General features: G+C 50.0%; 2 protein-coding genes and 1 long non-coding RNA gene across 4 annotated transcripts; 2 read left to right on the top strand and 1 right to left on the bottom strand.

The window, feature by feature from the left end:
- Positions 1–429: 429 nt before the first annotated feature.
- On the bottom strand, positions 430–6,920 carry LOC310890293. 2 transcript variants are annotated; one of them, XR_014577161.1, is made up of 4 exons: positions 6,818–6,920; positions 3,417–3,483; positions 2,931–3,028; positions 430–1,670 (listed from the first exon to the last, which is right to left on the bottom strand). It is a non-coding gene; the product is annotated as an uncharacterized lncRNA (long non-coding RNA). The 2 variants fall into 2 exon arrangements; XR_014577162.1 differs by lacking the exon at positions 6,818–6,920 and adding an exon at positions 3,577–4,404.
- A 3,086-nt stretch (positions 6,921–10,006) lies between these two features.
- Positions 10,007–14,150, top strand: LOC310890292 (coiled-coil domain-containing protein 81-like). Its single transcript, XM_083819126.1, has 8 exons — positions 10,007–10,118; positions 10,504–10,565; positions 10,711–10,864; positions 11,254–11,510; positions 11,806–11,891; positions 12,336–12,421; positions 12,660–13,145; positions 13,943–14,150. Exons 1-7 carry the CDS (start codon positions 10,046–10,048, stop codon positions 12,767–12,769), a joined length of 828 nt encoding a protein of 275 aa, XP_083675252.1. The 5' UTR covers positions 10,007–10,045; the 3' UTR covers positions 12,770–13,145; positions 13,943–14,150.
- Positions 14,151–18,316: 4,166 nt separating this feature from the next.
- Positions 18,317–19,794, top strand: LOC310890265 (uncharacterized protein). Its single transcript, XM_083819078.1, has 3 exons — positions 18,317–18,731; positions 18,961–19,139; positions 19,490–19,794. Exons 1-3 carry the CDS (start codon positions 18,348–18,350, stop codon positions 19,596–19,598), a joined length of 672 nt encoding a protein of 223 aa, XP_083675204.1. The 5' UTR covers positions 18,317–18,347; the 3' UTR covers positions 19,599–19,794.
- Positions 19,795–20,392: the final 598 nt, after the last annotated feature.

Below are 20,392 nucleotides of genomic sequence, written 5' to 3'. Positions count from 1 at the left end.
AACAAGTGTTTGGGCAACACTGTCAGACATAGGGTCTGATTTTTGGGTGGTCTTGTGTGGAGTCAGGAGTTGGACTCGATGATCCTTGTGAGTCCCTTCCATCTTGGGATATTCTATGTTTCTACGGAATAAGTGCAAATCCATTATTATCACACAAGCAGGTTAGCACAGTTTGTGCAATGGTTAAACTGACGTGCAGTCATGAAGTTCCTGAAGACCACGTACACCACATCAGAAACTGTTGCAGATAAGCCTGTTAGTCTGGAAAAGTCCTATTTCAAAATGATTTCTTTTCCTTTTCTAAATTCATTTCACTTGTTCCAAAGAGTTATATTCCCGTAAGGCATCCATACAGGATAGCAAGTAAGGGCTGGTCTCTCACCTGTTGCTGGTAGTACTAGCCTGGGTGGTTTCTATTTGGTGCATTTATTCAATGATCTATTCAATAAGATATGATAGTTGTAGCAGTAGCAGTAGTAGTAGTACTAGAAATAATAATAACAACTATTTATTCTTAGCTGAATCTTGTTTCTTTCTGCTGTCAAGCATGTCTAAATATCATGACAGAAACTGACTTCAGTGGGAGTAGAACACAAAAAGAGACTCTGCAAAGCTGAACATAGTAATTACAAGCTAACCTCTCTGCGAGAGAGGTGTATTGTCATGCAAATTGAGTAGTTTATCCTCTAGCAATATAGCGTAACTTGCAATATCAACACTGAATCTTTCACACTCACAGAAAAGTTTACTTAGCTAGTTAATGCTTGATACCATTTAAACTGAAAAAAAAGGGAAAAAGCATGTGACAAAACAGTAGATTTCATAAAAATTCAACCCTGTCATCATGTATATTTGTAATGCTCCAAGCGCAGTCCGACCGTGGCTCATATTAGTAATACCAGCCATTGCAATGATGATTATCTTGACATATTTTAAAGATTATAGTAGGATACAAGCTGCTGAAGCCTTGCTATTTTGGCTTTCTGCCACTAAATGTAACAACCTGCTTAATAATAATTTGCTAAATTATTCAGCTTCTTATTTCTCTGTCACTTCAATAGCAATTCAGCTGCTCCTGGGAGAAGGGGTATGGTGCCTATCTACTGGTTACTTTGGTGTGAAGGGACAGAATACAGTCTGCTCTCTTCATGTTTCCTGGTTCAGACATGAAATTGGTTCATGAAATTGGAACAAACAAACAAACAAAAAAAAAACCACATTTTTTTTAAACATATGATCTAGTGCAAATATTGAAATCCTCCAAACTGGGCTAGAAACTCTTATTTATTTGTACGTCAGCAGCAATTCTGAGCTCAGGAAATTGGCGTAGGACCATAAAAAAAAAAAAAGACAAACAAACAAACAAAACAAAACAAAACAAAAAACACAAGGCAATCTGGATTCAGGTGTGTTCATGACTTTCGTGGGACCCAATCACCCCACGAGACATTAAAGATGGGTAATTCTGGAGCAATAAAACACAGACATTCATTATTCCATGACTGAGTTTCCACTCTATGAATTTTGATAAAGTGCCTGTCTTTATCTCCCGCTTTTGACTCTGCACTGTGAAGCTGCAGTATCCCACCACAGGAAGTAGGATGCTCTCCTCCAGCACGAATAGGAGGTGGTGCAAATCCTCTTAGCCTCCCCAGACTTATTCTCTGTACCTGTGGAAAGGCAAATTAGATGTTCACGCTCAGATCAGAGTCTTCTGTGGTAAATAACTTTTTTAAACACTTAAGACAAAAAATTCTAAGATCTGATTTTCTACTTCCCCTTCTTCAATATTACATCTTTGTTCTGACTGAAGTTTTTATGGTAGCAGAAAATTGATGCTCTTTTGTGGATTGAGAGGTGATGTCCTAAGTAGCTATAAGTAATATTTCAGAGGGCTCTGAATACTGCTAACAAAACCTTGACCTGGTCTCCATGTCCTGTGTAGAAGTAGCAAAGACAGAGTGCAGATTACTGGGCTGATGTATTTATTGTGACTTGTCTTGCTAGGCAGAAAGGCTGCTATGCTCTGCAACAGATGGAGGTTTTCAGTCTGCTAGGCTTCATTCCTTGATATAGTATGATGCTAGAATCAACTGTGGAGGTGAAATATTTTGCAATCCATCAGGATTAAAAGGGTTACATAAATGTGATATGCCATAAACTATTATGCTTTCACGTGATACCTACAGGTCTATGCATTCAACTTATGGAATTGCAAAGATGGAAAAAATAGTAGCAAAACCACAGTCGTGTCTTCACTAGGGCAAGGTAATTGTTTTCCTGGGCTATTGAGATAAGAGGTCTTATTTTCTTTTGGAGTTTTACTACTCAGAACATTCTTTCTTGTATCTGGACAGGTTTTTACTTTTTTGCAAATAAAAGGCTGCTTATAGACACAAAAAATCTGTAGGACTTTCTAATGTGCATCATTTCGGGCAAAACTGAGACTCCATTACGAGTTCCATCTATTTCAGGGTTATAAGAACAGCCTTTTTGGCTGTTTTCAGTCATGTGGCATCAACTTCTTCTGGGTATGCTCCTTTTACAGTCTGACCCTCATGTTGGGGAAATTCTTAGCTACCCTGTTGAATGGCTTTATTTGTACTTTTAAACTACTAAAAGTGGTACAATTGTACAATATCATGTCTGATCACACTAGGATTAAAGCTATCAATAAGTGAAAAAATAAAGCAGAAAAATCACTAAGACTGGGTCTTCTCTCTCTCTCTCTCCCCTCTCTACCCCCCCCCCCCCCCCTTTCCTTCCTCCAAAATTATTAGCTGCAGAAAGTAAAGAAATTTCAACCCCAAACTGAACCAGCATATAGACCATCCAATTTAAGGTATACTGGATCTATAACGAAAAGGCAAAATGAATGGTTACGATACGATAAACAAACAAAAATCTCTTAAAATTCATCAGTTTTCTACCTATTAACTTGTTCATCCAAGAACTCTTTGGAGAGTCAATAGTACATGTGCACTCACGGGATACCTCCAACAACAATTTCCTCCATCTCAGTTCCTTCCTGTAATAAATAGGTAAAAGTTTTGATAGAATTTAGCTACTCTTCTGGGATAGTTCTTTGAACTAAAGATTGTCTTGGAATTATTGGTATCATGCCCTATCCCTGGAAGTGTTCAAGGCCAGGCTGGATGGGGTTTTGAACAGCATGGTCTGGTGGGAAGCGTCCCTGCTCACGGCAGGTGGTTTGGACTGGATGATATTTAAGGTCCCTTCAAACCCAAGCCATTCTATGATTCTATATTTTTAATTAGAGAAATCTTTTTTCTGTTCTTATGATCAACTTCTTAAGTGTAAGTGGATTCCACTGTGAATGCCAAATTCCTCTTGTCCTCAGACAAGTTAGGAAGATACTCCATATATCAGCACTTTTCTGTTCACATAACACTTACTTTGTTGTTGTTGTTGTTGTTCTTGTTTTGTCTTTTCTTGCAGAAACAAAAAAGGTGTGACTTCATCCTAAAAAATATGCAGAGAAAATATTTTCCGTTAAGCTGTGCCAGGAGCAAGATGAAAAAATAATTTGCTTGCAAATAGCATTTTCAGGCTAACCTCCTTTCTTTGTGTGGGTTATGTTTTCTGTCCGGTAAGCTTCTTTTCTTCATGTTGTTGCTTAAGTGCAAGTATATAATAAAGCTCCAGTTTTTGTAACAACACAGTGCAGTTAGCTGCTCTTTCTTCCCCGAAATGAAGGCAAAGATAGGACATTTATCAATATCTTACGTAGTAATGTATTCTTGACAAATATAAGCTATGAATGATAGCTTTAGGAGAACTTTCCATTTACTTTATGCTTAAGTATTTGTTTCCCCTTTTTTACCCTTTAGCAGGACAACAATTTTTGGATTCCTAAGCTGGGTCTACTCCAGAGGAATATGACGGATGAACTTTTCTCCTTTCTGTTGCCCAGCCTTATCTGGTAAATGAAAGCTGTTTCTGTGTATGCACCTGCATTTGGATTTACGTTTCTGGAAGTGTACAGCCCTTGTCTCTACAGTAATGTTTAGTTATGTGCCTGAATGCCAAATTCTTTTATGCTAGGTCTGTTAACCACAGAACCTTACAACAGAATGCAGAACAGGTGACACAAAAAACCTTTGCCATCCCCTGCGTCCTCTTCTGCTCCAAAATCACTCTTCACATGCTAGTGATGTTAAAGTGTAATCAATCCATTGATGGTCTTCCTGGACTGGCTGTGAGAGTATGACAAAATGTATATTACCCAGATCAGAAGGGGTTTTATTCTGTTTATCTCCACTTTCTCTTAACTATATTACTGACTCATAAAATTGCAGAACAGAAAAATTCACATACGATCTGTTCCAAAGTCCACTGAAGCTGCTGAAGTGTATTCATTCATTTAACTGGAACTGGGTCAAATCTTCTACATATTCCAGTGTCCTAAAATAGATGGGGAAGATATAATAGTCTAGACTAACCTTATCAGATTCTGTTCCTGTTGACTGCACTCTGAGAAGCAGCAATTGATCCACATCCTTTCTATGTCCTTTGGTAATAATTCATACACAAAATTCACATTATTCCACTGTAGCCCTTAAATAATTTACCCCACTCATTTTAAAATAACACATTGAAGTTCCTACTGTAGAAAGACAGCAGGTCATATAATGCAGAAATGGAAGCAATGCATTACTAGAGGGGCTCATTTTTTTCTGAGGAAACTTTCTTCAGAATGTTGAGTGTATAGACAAATGCATATAACAAGACAAAGATTATTTTCTTCCCAGCATTCCTCAGTTACAAGCTTTGGAAATCGTAAGTGATGCATGCTTTCACTTTCCCACTTCAGTGCCAAGGTCAAATCTAAGTATATGCCAATAATATTCATTAATGTGCTATGCTACTACATCAGATAAAGCATGGGAAGAACTTCCTTGCTCTTCCTTTTTTGTTTATAAGTAACCTCCAGACTTCTTATAAGCAACCTTCCAGAAAAGTAATTTGAAATAAATACCATGCACTTAGAACAATGAATCGAAGCCAATTTTTGTTGCAATCCTGATACTGAGTTTAGGTGCAGATGATCAGATGAGAAGAAAATAATTTGAGGAATGAGATTAAATATTTCTCAGGAAATTTAATTTTAATTAAAAATTATTCTTTCTTGATCATCAGACAAGTGCCTAACATTCATTTTAATGAACTACTAGTGCAATACACTGTAATAAACAATACTCAAGTCTTTCACAGACTAATCTGAGAAGGTGCAGATGTTTCTCACCATACAGAAATTGTATAGTCAAAATCATCTTCTTCCGTTCTTGGACTGCAAGCCATTAAAAAAAAAATAAAATACATGTCCTGCAGAAAACCAAGGGGAAATGTGATATGTGGACTCACAGGATCAAAGCCAAAGGCATAAGAGGTGGAATTAATCTGTCCAAACCTAGATGCTTGCTTTGTAAATGGCTACATGTGACTAATGTGTAGACTCCCTTCATAGTTCAGGAAGAGAGAAATGTACTTGTAATAAATAATTCATTTTAACACTGGTAGGCATTTAAAGTAATTCAAATGATACGCAGCATAGAAAATCCTGTTTCTCTCCACTAGATGAATAAGCAGTTAAAAAGTTTGCACTGTTGATGCCTAAACATAGATGAGACAAATCCTGTTTATCCGGTGGAGGCTGTTGACAGTTCAGTAGGGCACTTCACTATCTAGTGAGGAAGTATTTGGTCAGGCAGGTAAGAAGTGTGTTTAACCAAATTGCACATGAACTACCTGTGTATTTTACTTGAAAAAAATGAATAATTCTGCTTGCCCATTTCTATTCAATAGGAAAGACTAATCTATCAATGATAATAAGTGCAAAAAAAGCAAAGGGCACACTTTTGCTATATTCTTCTGTGATACTCCCTGGGGACACAGAGTCAGTGTTGTGGTTTAATCCAGCAGGCAGCTAATCACCACACAGCTGCTTCCTTTGGAATATAAACTTCCAGACAAACCTCCAGATCTTTTTGATTCATACTAAGAGCATAACCTGTAACCTGTACTGACAGCATAACTTGCAAACTAACAAACCTGTAATCAAGGAGATATCATGATAGGAAACATGAATACAAAATTTAGGACACAATGTACCAGTCAGTGTACTAACAACAGGTGTATTTTTTTTCTCCTTTTTCATTCTTTTCATACTACAGCGTTGGATGTGAAACCATCAACAAGGTTAAATTTATTTAAATGACTGTGAACAATCTCCTGCCAATGCTACCTGTGGCATATTGTATTCGTAAAGCTACTGAAGCAAAATGGAGAAAAAGTAGAAGGGGTGTAAGGGGTGTCAGTGTCCAGGTTTACATTGGGAGGGGGGCGGGGGTTGCTGCACGGGTGGCCTCTGCAAGAAGACACCAGGAGCTGCCCCATGTCTTATCAGACAGTTCTAGCAAGCTCCACAATGGACCTGTTGCTGGCCAAGTTGAGTCCATCAGTGATGACAGTGGCACCTCTGTGATAAAATACACAGGCGTGCTGGGTCTGGCTGGGATGGAGCTAACTTTCTCTGCAGCAGCCCACACAGTGCTGTGCTCTACACCTGTAGCTAGAACAGCACTGGTATCACACCACTGTTGCGTCTGCTGCTGCACAACACAGACACCACATCAGGACTCCCTCTAAGCCCCAAGAACCAGCAGGCTGGGGATGCCTCGATGCAGGAACGCCCCTGCGCGTCGCGATCCCCCCCTCGGCTGCGCTGAGCTGCGGCATGTGCCTGCCTCGGGGCCGCTCCTCTCAGCCAGTGACCGTCGGTGTGGGCGGTACTCACGCGCTGCTGGCCCCTCCCTGCTCGCAGTGGGCAGCGACGCGTCCCCGCCCTCCCGGAGGCTGTTTCGAGGCAGAGGCCGTGCGCGCAGTCACCGCGGTCACCGCTGCCCTGGCGACGCCCGCTCCCCTCAGCCTCTCTCCTGAGAGCTGGCGGCTGCGGCCTGGTTGCGCTGCTGTGGCGGGCCGCCCGGGCCACCCGGGCCACCCCTGGCGAAGCAGGGGCCCGAGATCCCCCTGTAACTCCTGGTCGGGCGCTGGGCCTGCGGCTGGGCCTGCGGCTGCGGCTGCGGCTGCTCTGCTGCGACGCAACTGACCTCAGCTACTGAGATGAGGCCCTGAGCAACCTGATCTGGTGGGGGGCGTCGCTGCCTGTGGCAGGGGGCTGGAACTAGGTGACCTTTGAGGGCCCTTCCACCCAAGCCATTCTATGATTCCTTTTGCTTGCCTAAACTAGAGGTCTTTAAAATACCTGTACTTGCTATCAATCCCATCGGAATAAATCTCACTGCCTCTGCCTACTTCTTTTAGTAAACATGATCGGATACTACTCCTGTTCATTAAGGCACACATACACCCTTCTAAAATCAGCCCCAGTTCTTGACGCGCTTTTTCTTAGCTACAAATTCTGTACTGTGACTCCGTTGCAGACAAACTATACCTATATACCTATATATATATACACATACATACTATATGCATTTGTATGTATGTAGTGTGTGCATACACATCTATGGAAATTGTATATAGGCAGTAGGAAAAACTGATTCCCCCCTATTCAACAGTTTTAGGACTATGCCTGCTCCAGGTTTGGAATCACCCAGATATTGAGAATTTGGGATGAGCAAAATTAAGGTCTCCGAGGATGGTTACAGGGGTGTCACATATGACAGAATGAAAAATCTGGGTTTGTTTAGTTTAGAAAAAGAGAAATGTAAGGGGGAATCTTATAGGTATATTCAGCTCCTTGTCGATAGTCATGAACAAGATGGAGACAGAGTCTTTCTAGAAATGTTTAGCAAAGAGATGGGAGGCAGCAAAAACAAGCAGTAGCAGGGAAAATTCTGATTAGCTAAAGAAAACACCGTTAGCCGTGAGGTGCTTTCACAGTGATGGCTAGCTAAACTTTACCACACCGGTCTCTCGCCCTCCCCCTACTCAAAGGAAAGTGAGGAGAAAATGTGATGAAAAAGGGTTGAGATCAGGACAGTTTAAAAAGGAATAAAGAAAGGAAAAAAAAAAGCAAAAAAAAAAAAGCAGTAACAAGAATAAACGAAGCAGGTGATGCACAATGCAACTGGTCACCACAAGCCAACTGATGCCCACCTTGTTGCTCAGCAACAGTGGCCTCTCCCGCCAACCCCCCCAGTGTTATTGTCCCACATGGCACCACATGCTATGGGACATCCCTTTGGCCAGTTGGGGTCAGCTGTCCTGGCTGTGTCCCCTCCCAGCTCCCTGTGCACCCCCAGTTTCCTCGGATTCACCAGGAGGAAGTCACGCTTGATAGGCCTCTTAAAATTATGTGGTGAAAGGACTGGCTTGGAAGACAAGAAGAGGGCATTGGATATAGACAGGGGGACTAATGGCTGAAGTGCAACCCTGCAGAAGGAGATTTGAGTACTGAGCTGCACAAATGCTCTGCTGCTACCACACTGCTATTAATATTCAGCAAGTGTGTAATTCAGAGCTTAACCCAGCCTCACAGAAGGAAGTGCAGTCCCAAATGTGTCCTCCTTACAACTAACAGTCTAAACACAAGTGCAACGTCGGGGGAAATTCAGAGAAGATGGGACCGCTGTTGTGAAGGACAAGGCAAACTAGAATAAACACAGCATACGGGAAGAAAAAAGAAGGAAAAGGTTGTTCATCCCTTGAGACATAAAGATAAGACTTCAACGGGAAGAGAAAGTAAAACAGCACAGGTGTGTTATTTATTATATACCCTACATCTTCCCTCGGAACAGTCATAGTGAGGTCCCGACTCTCCTCCCACACCATTTTCCCTCTAACCCTTGCTGATAGGATCAGCAGATTAAGAAGATGAACAAATCTTGCCACCTTTGGTCGCTGTCTCCCAAGTAAGAAACCTGCACACAGGCAGAGACAGGCAAGTGTTTCTCTCAGGAAAAAAAAAAAATAAAAAAAATGATAAGAAGAAAGGGAAAAAGAAGACAAAAAAAAAAAAAAGCCACACTCAGAGCTAGTGACCATGCCTCGTCTGCTGGTACCTGCCATCCACTGCACCATGCTCTTTTCGATGATGGCTCATTGTTACTTTTTTTGGAGGGAGCTCCAGCCCTTCCGATTGTCCTTGCTGGTCCTGTGTTGGGGATTGAGCTGATGGAACCTTTGCTCTTTGCTGGGGTACCCGTCTCCTCTTTCCTTCTGCCTACAAGACTTTCTTGAGGAGGCTGGCTTTAGCATACTCACTGCTTCTGCAGCTGTGCTCATGGGGTAGAGGGATGTAGGGCTTGCTGAGCAGAGCGCTGGGAAGTTGAGAGCCCTGCCTAGTGAAGCCTTCTAGGACTGTGAGCGTGTGGGGGAGGATGCATGTTCCAGGTGCTTCCCGTTGGAAGGCCTTGCAGCAGCTCCCGTGCCACGTGCTGTTGAGGTCTTCCTTTGTAGATCGTCGTGTGCTGAATGAAGTTCATCACAGTGCGACTGGGGTATACGAGGGGCTCGGTGTTGTCTCGCGAAGCAAAGTGGTGGCTTCTCCTTGTGGCCTCTGACAGAGTTACCTTGCGCTCTGCAGCCGTGTTCTGAGTGCACGAAGCTCCTTCGGCCTTGCTGCACTTCCCTTGCCTGCTTCCCAAAGTTTCTCTCTGCCAAGCGGAGGGCGGCTGAGGTGAGAGACGGAGGCAGAGGCGTCAGCACCGCCGCCTCAGGGGCCTCACTCTGGTCCCCCGCCCATGCTGAGGCGAGATGTGCGTGGCCTATGAGGTGTCGGCCCCTTTGTGACACGGTGGGTGACATCATGGGGCTCAGCTATAAAACCCCGTCCCCGCCGTGCCCGGCCACACTTCCCAGCAAGGCCTGGGAGGTGTTGGAGTTGCTCTCGCCAGCGCTGCTCTGCTCCACAGGAGCTGCTCTGCCAGCAGCAGAAGGCGAGGGGAGCCTGTGGGAGAGAACGCTGGTTGGGAAGTGTTGAGGAGGAGAAGGAGGAGGAGCCAAGGGAGTTTTGTAGCAGGAAGAGCACCTCTTTCCCAGCTGCTGTAAGGCAGGGGCAAAGATGAAGCACTACCTGCTCTTCAGCCCCTTGAAGCCTGAGGAACTTTCATTAATTAAGGAGCTCACCAGCAAAGGTAAGGCCCTGGGGGGCCCTTGTGGGAGCACTGTTGTCGCAAAGATGGACATGAGCTGTGGAAAGCTTGGGGCTGCCACTGCCGGGGGAAGGTCTTCTGAAGGGTCCTGGCATCTGCAAGGAGAGCCCTGAGTGCATCAAATGTGCTTCCCAAGGTGCATCTGATGCCTCCCCTTCCTCCCCAGGCCTGTCCTGGGCACAGTGCGGGCTTGCAAGCTGGGCAAGGTCCAGGAGCTGTGCAGCAGCTTGCCCCAGCAGTGCGAGTGCTGGCTGAGGGCAAGGCAGAGCTTGATCACACACCACTGTCACCTCTGTGGCTATGGGGGTTCAGACTTCATGGGCATTGCCAACTCACCGCATCTTGGGATCTGTCTTTTGCTTTCCAGAAATCTGCCAAGTGTGGGATAGTACATCCAAATACATCAGAAGGCAGCTGTTGCGGAAGCAGGTGAGCCTTACATCCTGCCCCTGGCCCATCTTGCCCCTTTGGACCTGGGCCACGCAGCACCATCTTCAGGGCCCGCAAGTCACGCAGCACCCTTGCAGCTCTGCCCAGCACTGCCATTGATCCCTCTTCTTGCTTGCGTTTTCAGGTGGTGAATATTGGAATCGGAACCTTTGCCGTTGTGCCAGCAGACACCACTAGTGCCGATGGCAAGGCTATGGTTGTTCAGAAACCCGTGTTCAAGCCCTGCAGGTTTATGAAGACATTTTACAAGCTCGAGTGTGCCGAGAACGAAATTTCTAGTAAGAAGCTTTTTGCTTTGCTTTCCCTGTGCAGCCCTTGCCTTTTGCTCCATGCAGTCGTCCCTGTGCCATGGCAGAGCAAAGTGTCTTGCAACATGGACAGGCCGAGTGTGGGTGCACATACAGCATCCCAGAACCTGCCCCTCCCCTGGGAGTCAGCCCCCTCTTTGCGGCTCGTCCCACCCTCTAGCTGGATGCTCGTAGCAGGTGGCAAAGCTTCCCTTGGCCTTCTGTTCCCCATCTGCTCTGCTCTGGAGATGTGGCCAAAGCTGGCAAGGGCCTTCCCCGTGGCACAGCATTGCACGAGGGCTGGGCGCTGCCCACACTTAGTGTGTGAGTTTGCTGAAATGCGTGGGGACTGACGTTGTTGCTTCATGGTTGTTTTCTAGTCGAGACACCATTTGCTCCGCTGGACTTTGAGCAGATTGCCTCAGACATCCACTTCCGACCACAAATAGTAGAGCAGTGCATCCATGAGACCCTGCTTCTCTTCGCTGGTGCCCTCCTGGACAAAAAGGATGTGGAATTCTTCTTCAAGGGTATCGGGATTCTTACTGTGCGAAGAAAAGTGGTCACCATGAACTTCTACACTGAGTTCCTGCTGGAGGTGGATGACACAGACAACATGCATGAAGCTCTTCTCACGGTGAGTGGTTCGTGTCTCCGGGGCTGCTGGCAGCTCTGGCAATGCTGTCAAAGCTCTCTCAAACTGCTTTCTCCTTGCCTGCCTCGCCATCGGGTGAGACAGGCTCGAGGAGCTATACAAACTCTCGGTAGCATCTGGGCCTGTTTGTGTGAGGGGCTAATGACACCAAAGGAGAAAGTGGGGCGAGGATTTTGGAGAGGCAGCCATGTCCCTGAGCAGTGGGAATGTTTGCTACCTTTGGGAGCAAGGAGCCCATATCCTCGGCTTCTGCTGACGTGTGTCTGTCCCATTGCAGGACTCCAAGATGACGGATATGATTGCATCTGACGGCAAAAATAAATATACTCGTATCAGTGGAAATAGTTTCATCACACTACCAACGTGAGTGCCATCTCTTCTGCAACATCTGGCTGGCCAGGGGAGCTGGTGCCCAGCTCGTGCTTTGGGTGCAGCCCCTTCATGGTGCTTCTCTCCTGCCAAAGTGAGGCAGGACCAGCTCGTTGCTGGGAGGGCTTCCAGGCTGACCCCCTGCTCAGTCCTTCTGGGCAGTGCAGATGAAGCGGCCAGTCTGCAGTTGAGGGTCCCTGAGAGTGGTGGGAGGGTGTGAGGGGACAGCGAGGAGGACTTGTGTTGGGTCTGGCAGGAAGGCGAGGGAAGCGCGGGAAGAAGCTTCTGGAGGCTGTGGGGCCCCTCAGCTCGCACAGGCCATTGTGTCCTCCAAAGGCTCAGCAGTAGCTCCCAAAGAACCCTGCCAGCAGCTTCTTAGTGGGGGACACCAAGGGAACACAGTGCCTCTTTTGACAAGTGGTGTCTATCTGTTTCCAGGCTTATACTTCAGGACCCGCACTGCAATCCGATTTCCATCAAGCCCAAAAGAGATCCGCAGCCTTGGGGCATGGGTGGCCGAAGAGGTAATGTCCCAGTGGGCTTCTGGCAGGGGGCTGCATGTTCTCCTCTCGTCCTCGCAGCGCAGGAGAGCCAATGTTGATGTGTGGGGCATGGGAGAGAAGGCAGCTGTGTGGGACAAAATGCCCCAGGAATGGTGGCTCCCAGGGTCGGCAATGAGTGTGGGTGGGCACGGCTGAGCAGCTCTGCTGCTGCCGCTGCCCTGCACAGACACAGAGGTGACATCGTGGTGTTCTCTTGCAGTGAGTGTGCTGGACCCGGTGGTGCTGGCTCGGAGGAGGGTTTCTCTAGCCAAGATGGCAGAGAAGAAAACCAAGGAGGATAAAAACAAGCAGGGTGACCAAGCCAGGTGAGCCTGCTGGAGAAGTGTTGTGGTGGAGTTGGGGGACATAAAGGCAAGAGCCTTTTGTGCCAGTAAGAAGTTTCCATAGGCTGCAGTGCATGTGCTCATGCCAAAAAGCACTGGAAACATCAAAGGGACAGCTGTTGTCCTGGTGGAGACATGGTCTTCCTCATGCATAAGCACTTCCTGCTGCTGGAGCTAAGGTGTGAGCTGCGAGCCCAGCTCTTAGAAACTGCCTCCAAAAGTACTCCCATAAGCTAAGCCTGCTGTGTCTTTTTAGATTCCTGCCACCAATTCAAGGGAGGTCTGGAGAAGAGCTGAAGAAGCCAAAACCTCCAGCTCATCCACGGCCATCCACGGCTTTTCCTCTGGACCCTCCGACAATGGTACGCCATAGGTATTTGCCAGCCCCGTTCCACTTTGGGGTCTCCAGAGCAAGGCAGAAGCAGCAGCTGATGCTGCCCACCATCCCTGTGCTCCTGCATGTACCCAGCCCCAGGAGACTAATGCTGTACGCGGTTGTGTTTCCCTTGCCTGCAGGGAGTGTGCTCTGTGTGCACTCAGATAGAAGAAAGACAGGAACGCATACTGATGGGCCACAGGCTCAAAAAGATTGAAGCTGAAATGTGGGACCAATACTATGTATGCATATGGAGTAGGAGCATGGAGCATGGCGTGTTTTCAGAGCCCCCAGGAAAAAATGCCCCCAGCAGGCATTTGCCCTCCTCCTTGGGAGGGAGGGGAGCAGTGCAGGTCTCCGGCATGGCAGCGTTACAGTCACCACCTGGCCACTCAAGGGGCCTGCTGTCTGCCCACACCCCTGCATGCTGAAAGGAGCAAAGGGCCAAGCCAGCAGTGAGCTGGGCATGGGCACAGGTCTGCCGGGAGACAGTACCTTTCTGCAAGGGTTCAGAGCCCGCAGTACCTGCGCTCTGAAGACTAAAGTGAGCCTGTGCGAGGCACCTAACTCAGCAGAAGCACACCCCCAGGCAGAAACGGCAGGCCGTGCCCTGGGCTCACGGAGCAAGGGCTGTAGCCTTGAAAGCACTGGCTGTTGGTAGCAGACCCCATTGGAGAGGGTAGCCCACTGCTGCTCAGCGCCATTTGCTGCAGGAGTGCACTGGGAGAGGCAGCCTCAGCTCCTTGCAGCAGTTCTTTAGGAGACTCTCTTCTGGTTTTGCAGAGACCCTTCTGCCAATTGCTCAAGTGCTTGCGACGTCCTTCCCACATCGTGAGAAAGGAGTACGATCAGATGCTCAAAGAGAGGATGAAGCAGAATGATAAAGGCCAAAGACATACGAGCCAGAAGGCACCACAGGGATGGCACGAAGAGCCACAGCCCCCGAGGACAGCACAGACAGAGTAAGTGTGCACAGGTCCAACCGAGGCCTGGGAAGAGCCCTGGAGGCCCTGAGACCCTGAGCGGTGTTCTGGGGTTCCCAGGGCTTGTCGTCCTCCCCTTCCTCGTGACATGGAAAGGAGCAGGGTGCGATGCCACCCCCAGGGGCCTCTCCGCACCCCCAGGCCGGGACTTGACACAGGTCCAGAGGGGAAGGCTGTGGGTGCAAATGGCCAAGGGGGTCGCGTCTGATGGTGTGCGTCTGTGTGGGACGTTGCAACACATCCCACAGCTAGGGGCCTGAGTGAGGCCTTGGGACACTTCTGTCCCTTCTTCCCCACACAAGTGGGGGAAGTGAGATGGTTTTGTGCCAGTGAGATGTTCCCCTCAGCCGTAGTGCATGTGCTCATGCCAAAAGGCACTGGAAACATCAAAGGAACAGCTGTTGTCCTGGTGGAAACGTGGTCTTCCTCCTGCACAAGCACCTTGTGCTGCTGGAGCTAAGGTGTGAGCTGCGAGCCCAGCTCTTAGAAACGGCCTCCAAGTGTACTCCCAGAAGCTAAGCCTGCTGTGTCTTTCTAGATTATTGCCACCACCTCCTGAGAGGTCTGACGAGGAGCTGAAGAAGCCAAAACCTCCAGCTCATCCACAGCCTAAGCCCCCTGAGCACAGGGCTTTTGCTCAGGACTCTTCAAGACCGGTACGCCATAGTTATTTGCCAGCCCCGTTTACCCTTGGAGACTCCAGAGCAGGGCAGAAGCAGCAGCTGTTGCTGCCCACCGTCCCTGTGCTCCTGCCTGTGCCCAGCCCCAGGAGACTAACACTGCATATGGTTGTGTTTCCCTTGTCAGCAGGGAGTACGCTCTGTACGTACTAAAATAGAAGAAAGACGGCACCGTATACTGATGGACCATAAGCTCAAAAAGCTTGAGGCTGCAACCTGGAACCAATATGATTCAACGTTGCGGAGGCTGATGATGGAGCACAGGCAGGTATGGCATGCATTCAGAGCCCCCAGGAAAAAAATGCCCCCAGCAGGCATTTCCCCACTCCTTGGGAGGGAGGGGAGCAGTGCAGGTCTCTGGCATGGCAGCGTTACAGTCACCACCTGGCCACTCAAGGGGCCTGCTGTCTGCCCACACCCCTGCACGCTGAAAGGAGCAAAGGGCCAAGCCAGCAGTGAGCTGGGCATGGGCACGGGTCTGCTGGGAGATAGTACCTTTCTGCAAGGGATCAGAGCCCGCAGTATCTGCGTTCTGAAGACTAAAGTGAGCCTGTGCGAGGCACCTAACTCAGCAGAAGCACACATCCATGCAGAAAAGGCAGTCCCTGCCCTGGGCTCCGGGAGCAAGGGCTGCAGCCTTGAAAGCGCTGGCTGTTCATAGGAGACCCCACTGGAGAAGGTAGCTGGCTGCTGCTCAGCGCCATTTGCTGCAGGAGTGTACTGGGAGGGGCAGCCTCAGCTCCTTGCAGCAGTTCTTTAGGAGACTCTCTTCTGGTTTTGCAGAAAAACTTCCGCCACCCGCTGGAGTGTGACCGACGTCCTTCCTTCTTTGTCAGAATGGAGTACGACGAGAAGGTAAAGGAGAGGATGAGAGAGAATGAGGAAGGCCTAAGCCCTGTGAGCCAGAAGGCACAAGAGGGATGGCAGGAAGAGCCACAGCCCCCGAGGAGAGCACAGAGAGAGTAAGTGTGCACAGGTACAACTGCGGCCTGGGAATCCCCCTGGAGGCCATGAGCCCTGGAGCAGTGTTCTGGGGATCCCAGCGCTCGGAGTCCTCCCCTTCCTCGTGACACCGGATGGAGCTGGGTGTGATGCCATGCCCAGGGGCCTCTCTGCACCTCCAGGCCGAGGCATGACACAGGTCCCAGGGGAAGGCTGTAGGTGCAAAGGGCCAAGGGGGCCATGTCTGACGGTGTCCGTCCGTGTGGGATGAAGCAACAGATCCCACAGCTAAGGGCCTGAGTGAGGCCTTGGGACACTTCTGTCCCTTCTTCCCCACACAAGTGAGGGAAGTGAGATGGTTTTGTGCCAATGAGATGTTTCCCTTGGATGCAGTGCATGTGCTCATGCCAAAAGGCACTGGAAACATCAAAGGAACAGCTGTTGTCCTGGTGGAGACGTGGTCTTCCTCCTGCACAAGCACCTTGTGCTGCTGGAGCTAAGGTGTGAGCTGCAAGCCCAGCTCTTAGAAACGGCCTCCAAGAGTACTCCCAGAAGCTCAGCCTGCTGTGTCTTTTTAGATTCGAGCCACCAATTCACAAGAGGTCTGAGAAGGAGCTGAAGAAGCCAACACCTCCAGCTCATCCACAGCCTACACCCCCTGAGCGCCCGGATAAACCTCAGGACCCTCCAACAACGGTACGCTATAGCCATTTGCCAGCCCCGTTTGCCCTTGGAGACTCCAGAGCAGGGCAGAAGCAGCAGCTGTTGCTGCCCACCGTCCCTGTGCTCCTGCCTGTGCCCAGCCCCAGGAGACTAACCCTGCACTCGGTTGTGTTTCCCTTGCCTGCAGAGGGCGCGCTCTGTGCGTGCTCAGATGGAAGAAAGACGGCACAGAATACTGATGGCCCCCGAGCGCAAACAGGTTGAAGATGAAATCTGGGGGGAATACGATGCAATCCTACGGAGTAGGAGCAGGGAGCGAGAAAAGGTATGTCATGCATTCAGAGCCCCCATGAAAGAAATGCCCCCAGCAGGCATTTCCCCACTCCTTGGGAGGGAGGGGAGCAGCGCAGGTCTCTGGCACAGCAGTGTTCTGGTCACCACCTGGCCAGGCAGGTGCCTGCTGTCTGCCCGCTCCCCTGCGCGTTGCCGTGCGGAAGTAGCTGTTGCAAGAAGCAAAGGGCAAAGCCAGCAGCGAGCTGGGCATGGGCACGGGTCTGCCGAGGGACCATACATCCCTGCGAGGGATCAGTGCCCACAGTACCTGCGCTCTCAAGACTAAAGTGAGCCTGTGTGAGGCACCTAACTCAGCAGAAGCGCACTCGCATGCAGAAAAGGCAGGCCCTGCCCTGGGCTCAGGGAGCAAGGGCTGCAGCCTTGAAAGCGCTGGCTGTTGGAAAGAGACCCCATTGGAGAGGGTAGCCCGCTGCTGCTCAGCGCCATTTACTGCAGGAGTGCCCTGGAAAGGGTAGCCTCAGCTCTGTGCAGCAGTTCTTTAGGAGACTCTCTTCTGGTTTTGCAGAACCCCGTCTACCACCAGCTGGAATGTGGCCGACGTCCTTCCTGCCTGTTGAGAAAGGAGTACGACAAGAAGCTGAAGGAGAGGATGAAAGAGAATGACAAAGGCCAAAGCCCTGCAAACCAGAAAGCATCAGATGGGTGGAAGGAAGAGCCACAGCTCCCCAGGTGAGCACAGAGAGAGTGAGTGTGCACCAGCCCCGCTGAGCCTGGGAACAGCCCTGGAGGCCCTGAGACCGTGAGAGTGTTCTGGGGTTCCCTGGGCTCGGAGTCCTCCCCTTCCTCGTGACATGGAAAGGAGCTGGGTGCGATGCCACCCCCCAGGGGCCTCTCTGCACCACAAGGCCAAGGCATGACACAGGTCCCAGGGGAAGGCTGTGGGTGCAAAGGGCCAAGGGAGCCGTGTCTGATGGTGGGCATCTGTGTGGGACATTGCAACACATCCCACAGCTAGGGGCCTGAGTGAGGCCTTGGGACACTTCTGTCCCTTCTTCCCCACACAAGTGGGGGAAGTGAGATGGTTTTGTGCCAGTGAGATGTTCCCCTCAGCCGTAGTGCATGTGCTCATGCCAAAAAGCACTGGAAACATCAAAGGGACAGCTGTTGTCCTGGTGGAGACGTGGTCTTCCTCCTGCACAAGCACCTTGTGCTGCTGGAGCTAAGGTGTGAGCTGCGAGCCCAGCTCTTAGAAACGGCCTCCAAGAGTACTCCCCTAAGCTCAGCCTGCTGTGTCTTTTTAGATTCGAGCCACCAATTCACAAGAGGTCTGAGAAGGAATTGAAGAAGCCAACACCTCTAGCTCGTCTACAGCCTAGGCCCCCTGAGCGCCTGGGTTTTTCTGCTCAGAAAACTGCAACCACGGTACGCTATAGCCATTTGCCAGCCCCGTTTCCCCCTGGGGACTCCAGGGCAGGGCAGAAGCAGCAGCTGTAACTGCCCACCGTCCCTGTGCTCCTGCCTGTGCCCAGCCCCAGAGACAAACGCTACACACGGTTGTGTTTCCCTTACCTGCAGGGAGCGTACTATATGCGTGCTCTGAGAGAGGAAAGACGGGAACAAATACTAATGGCCCACAGGCTCAAAAGAATTAAAGCTGAATCATGGGATAAATACGATTCCAGCATGCGGAAGCTGATCTTTGAGCGAAGACAGATATGGCATGCATTCAGAGCCCCCAGGAAAAAAAAAAGCCCCAAGCAGGCATTTCCCCACTCCTTGGGAGGGAGGGGAGCAGCGCAGGTCTCCGGCACAGCAGCGCTGTGGTCACCACCTGGCCAGGCAGGGGCCTGCTATTTGTCCACTCCCCTGCGCGTTGCTGTGCGGGAGGAGCTGTTGCAAGGAGCAAAGGGCCAAGCCAGCAGCGAGCTGGGCATGGGCACGGGTCTGCCGAGGGACTGTACCTCCCTGCGAGGGATCAGTGCCCTCAGTACCTGCGCCCTGAAGACTAAAGTGAGCTTGTACGAGGCACCTAACTCGGCAGAAGCACCCCCCCAGGCAGAAAAGGCGGGCCCTGCCCTGGGCTCAGGGAGCAAGGGCTGCAGCCTTGAAAGAGCTGGCTGTTGGTAGCAGACCCCATTGGAGAGGATTGCCCCCTGCTGCTCAGTACAGGCGTGCACTGGGAGGGACAGCCTCAGCTCCTTGCAGCAGTTCTTTAGGAGACTCTCTTCTCGTTTTGCAGAAGAACTTCCACCACACTATGGACTGTGACCGACGTCCATCCTTCCTCTTAAGAAAGGAGTACGATGAGAAGCTGAAGGAGAGGCTGAATCCCAGTGTGAAAGGCCAAAGCCCTACGAGCCGGAAGGCAGCAGAGAGGGGGCAGGAAGAGCCGCAGCTCCCCAGGAGAGCAGAGACAGAGTAAGTGTGTGCCAGCCCCGCTGAGCCTGGGAAGAGCCCTGGAGGCCATGAGCCCTGGAGCAGTGTGCTGGGGTTCCCAGCGCTTGGAGTCCTCCGCTTCCTTGTAACACGGGAAGGAGCTGGGTGCGATGCCGTGCCCGGGGGCCTCTCTGCACCCCACAACCGAGCCATGACACAGGTCCCGAGGGGAAGGCTGTGGGTGCAAAGGGCCAAGGGGGCCATGTCTGATGGTGGGCATCTGCATGGGACGTAGCAACACATCCCACAGCTAGGGGCCTGAGTGAGGCCTTGGGACATTACTGTCCTTTCTTCCCCACCCAAGTTGATGGCCTTTCTTTTGGATCCTGCAGGAAAGGGGAGAAGACAAGGCTCTTGGACCACCGTGAGAAGGCCCAGGGCGTGCCGTCCATGCCAGGAAACCACAAGCGGCCCTGCAGCTTCCAGCTGCAGAGGCCGTAGCCATCAACTCCAGCATCGAAAGCTGAGGCAGGCGCCAGCACCAGTACCAGGGACACTCGAGCAGAAGCTCCCACCTCTGCTCATGGCGCTGCCCCCTTTGCAGTGTGAGAGCTGTTAGCAAGGGGTGTGAAGGGCGCCTTCCAAAGGATGAACTGCCAAATAAAGAGTGCTGGTGCCTGCTGCCAGCTGGACTGACCGCGCTGCTCCCTGCATGGCCTTTTTTTACACAAAAGAGGAGAGGAAAAGCCCTGCAACTCCCAGTATTGCTCCCATGGTCCCTCCCACCTCTCCCGGTGGAGGGCAGCTTGTGCAGGGGGACCTAGGGCCCTGTGGCAGAGGGCTTCTCCCAGTGCTGACGAGGACCATCTGCCGCCAGGGACTTGCTGCTTTGCAGCAATGGCCGGGAATGACAAGCAGGTTTCTGTCTGTGGTACACCTTCCTTGACATCCATTTTGCAATTAGTGGGCCCACAGACCCATTCTCCTGCTTTGGGGAGATTCTTGGATTCTCTTGCGGGATTCCTTTGGTGCTTTCTCTACACTCCCTGTCATCACTTAAGACCTTCAATAGAAGTGGTCTGCTTTTCCACGTTGAATGAGCAAAAAAAACAAAAGGTTGTTTTCTAGCTGAGACACTACTTGCTTTGCTGGACTTTGAGCTGATTGCCTCAGACATCCACTTCCGATGACAAAGAGTAGAGCAGTGCATCCAGAAGACCCTGCTTCTCTTTGCTGGTGCCCTGCTGGACAAAAAGGATGTGGAATGCTTCTTCAGGGGTATTGGCATTCTTACC

Source organism: Anser anser (assembly GCF_964211835.1).
Source record: "Anser anser genome assembly, chromosome: Z".
Classification (NCBI taxonomy): Eukaryota; Metazoa; Chordata; class Aves; order Anseriformes; family Anatidae; genus Anser; species Anser anser.
The sequence above is the reverse complement of the archived record's forward strand: the minus strand, read 5'-3'. Positions and strand labels throughout refer to the sequence as shown.

Bases quoted from the DNA above. Each gene is read 5' to 3' on its own strand.
- LOC310890292 (XM_083819126.1), top strand. From the start codon at position 10,046: ATGAAGCACTACCTGCTCTTCAGCCCCTTGAAGCCTGAGGAACTTTCA. The intron at 10,566-10,710 runs GTGAGCCTTACA...TTGCGTTTTCAG, and splicing joins GGCAGCTGTTGCGGAAGCAG to GTGGTGAATATTGGAATCGG. The intron at 11,511-11,805 runs GTGAGTGGTTCG...GTCCCATTGCAG, and splicing joins TGCATGAAGCTCTTCTCACG to GACTCCAAGATGACGGATAT.
- LOC310890265 (XM_083819078.1), top strand. From the start codon at position 18,348: ATGGCCCACAGGCTCAAAAGAATTAAAGCTGAATCATGGGATAAATAC. The intron at 18,732-18,960 runs GTGAGCTTGTAC...CTCGTTTTGCAG, and splicing joins CCTGCGCCCTGAAGACTAAA to AAGAACTTCCACCACACTAT. The intron at 19,140-19,489 runs GTAAGTGTGTGC...TGGATCCTGCAG, and splicing joins CCCAGGAGAGCAGAGACAGA to GAAAGGGGAGAAGACAAGGC.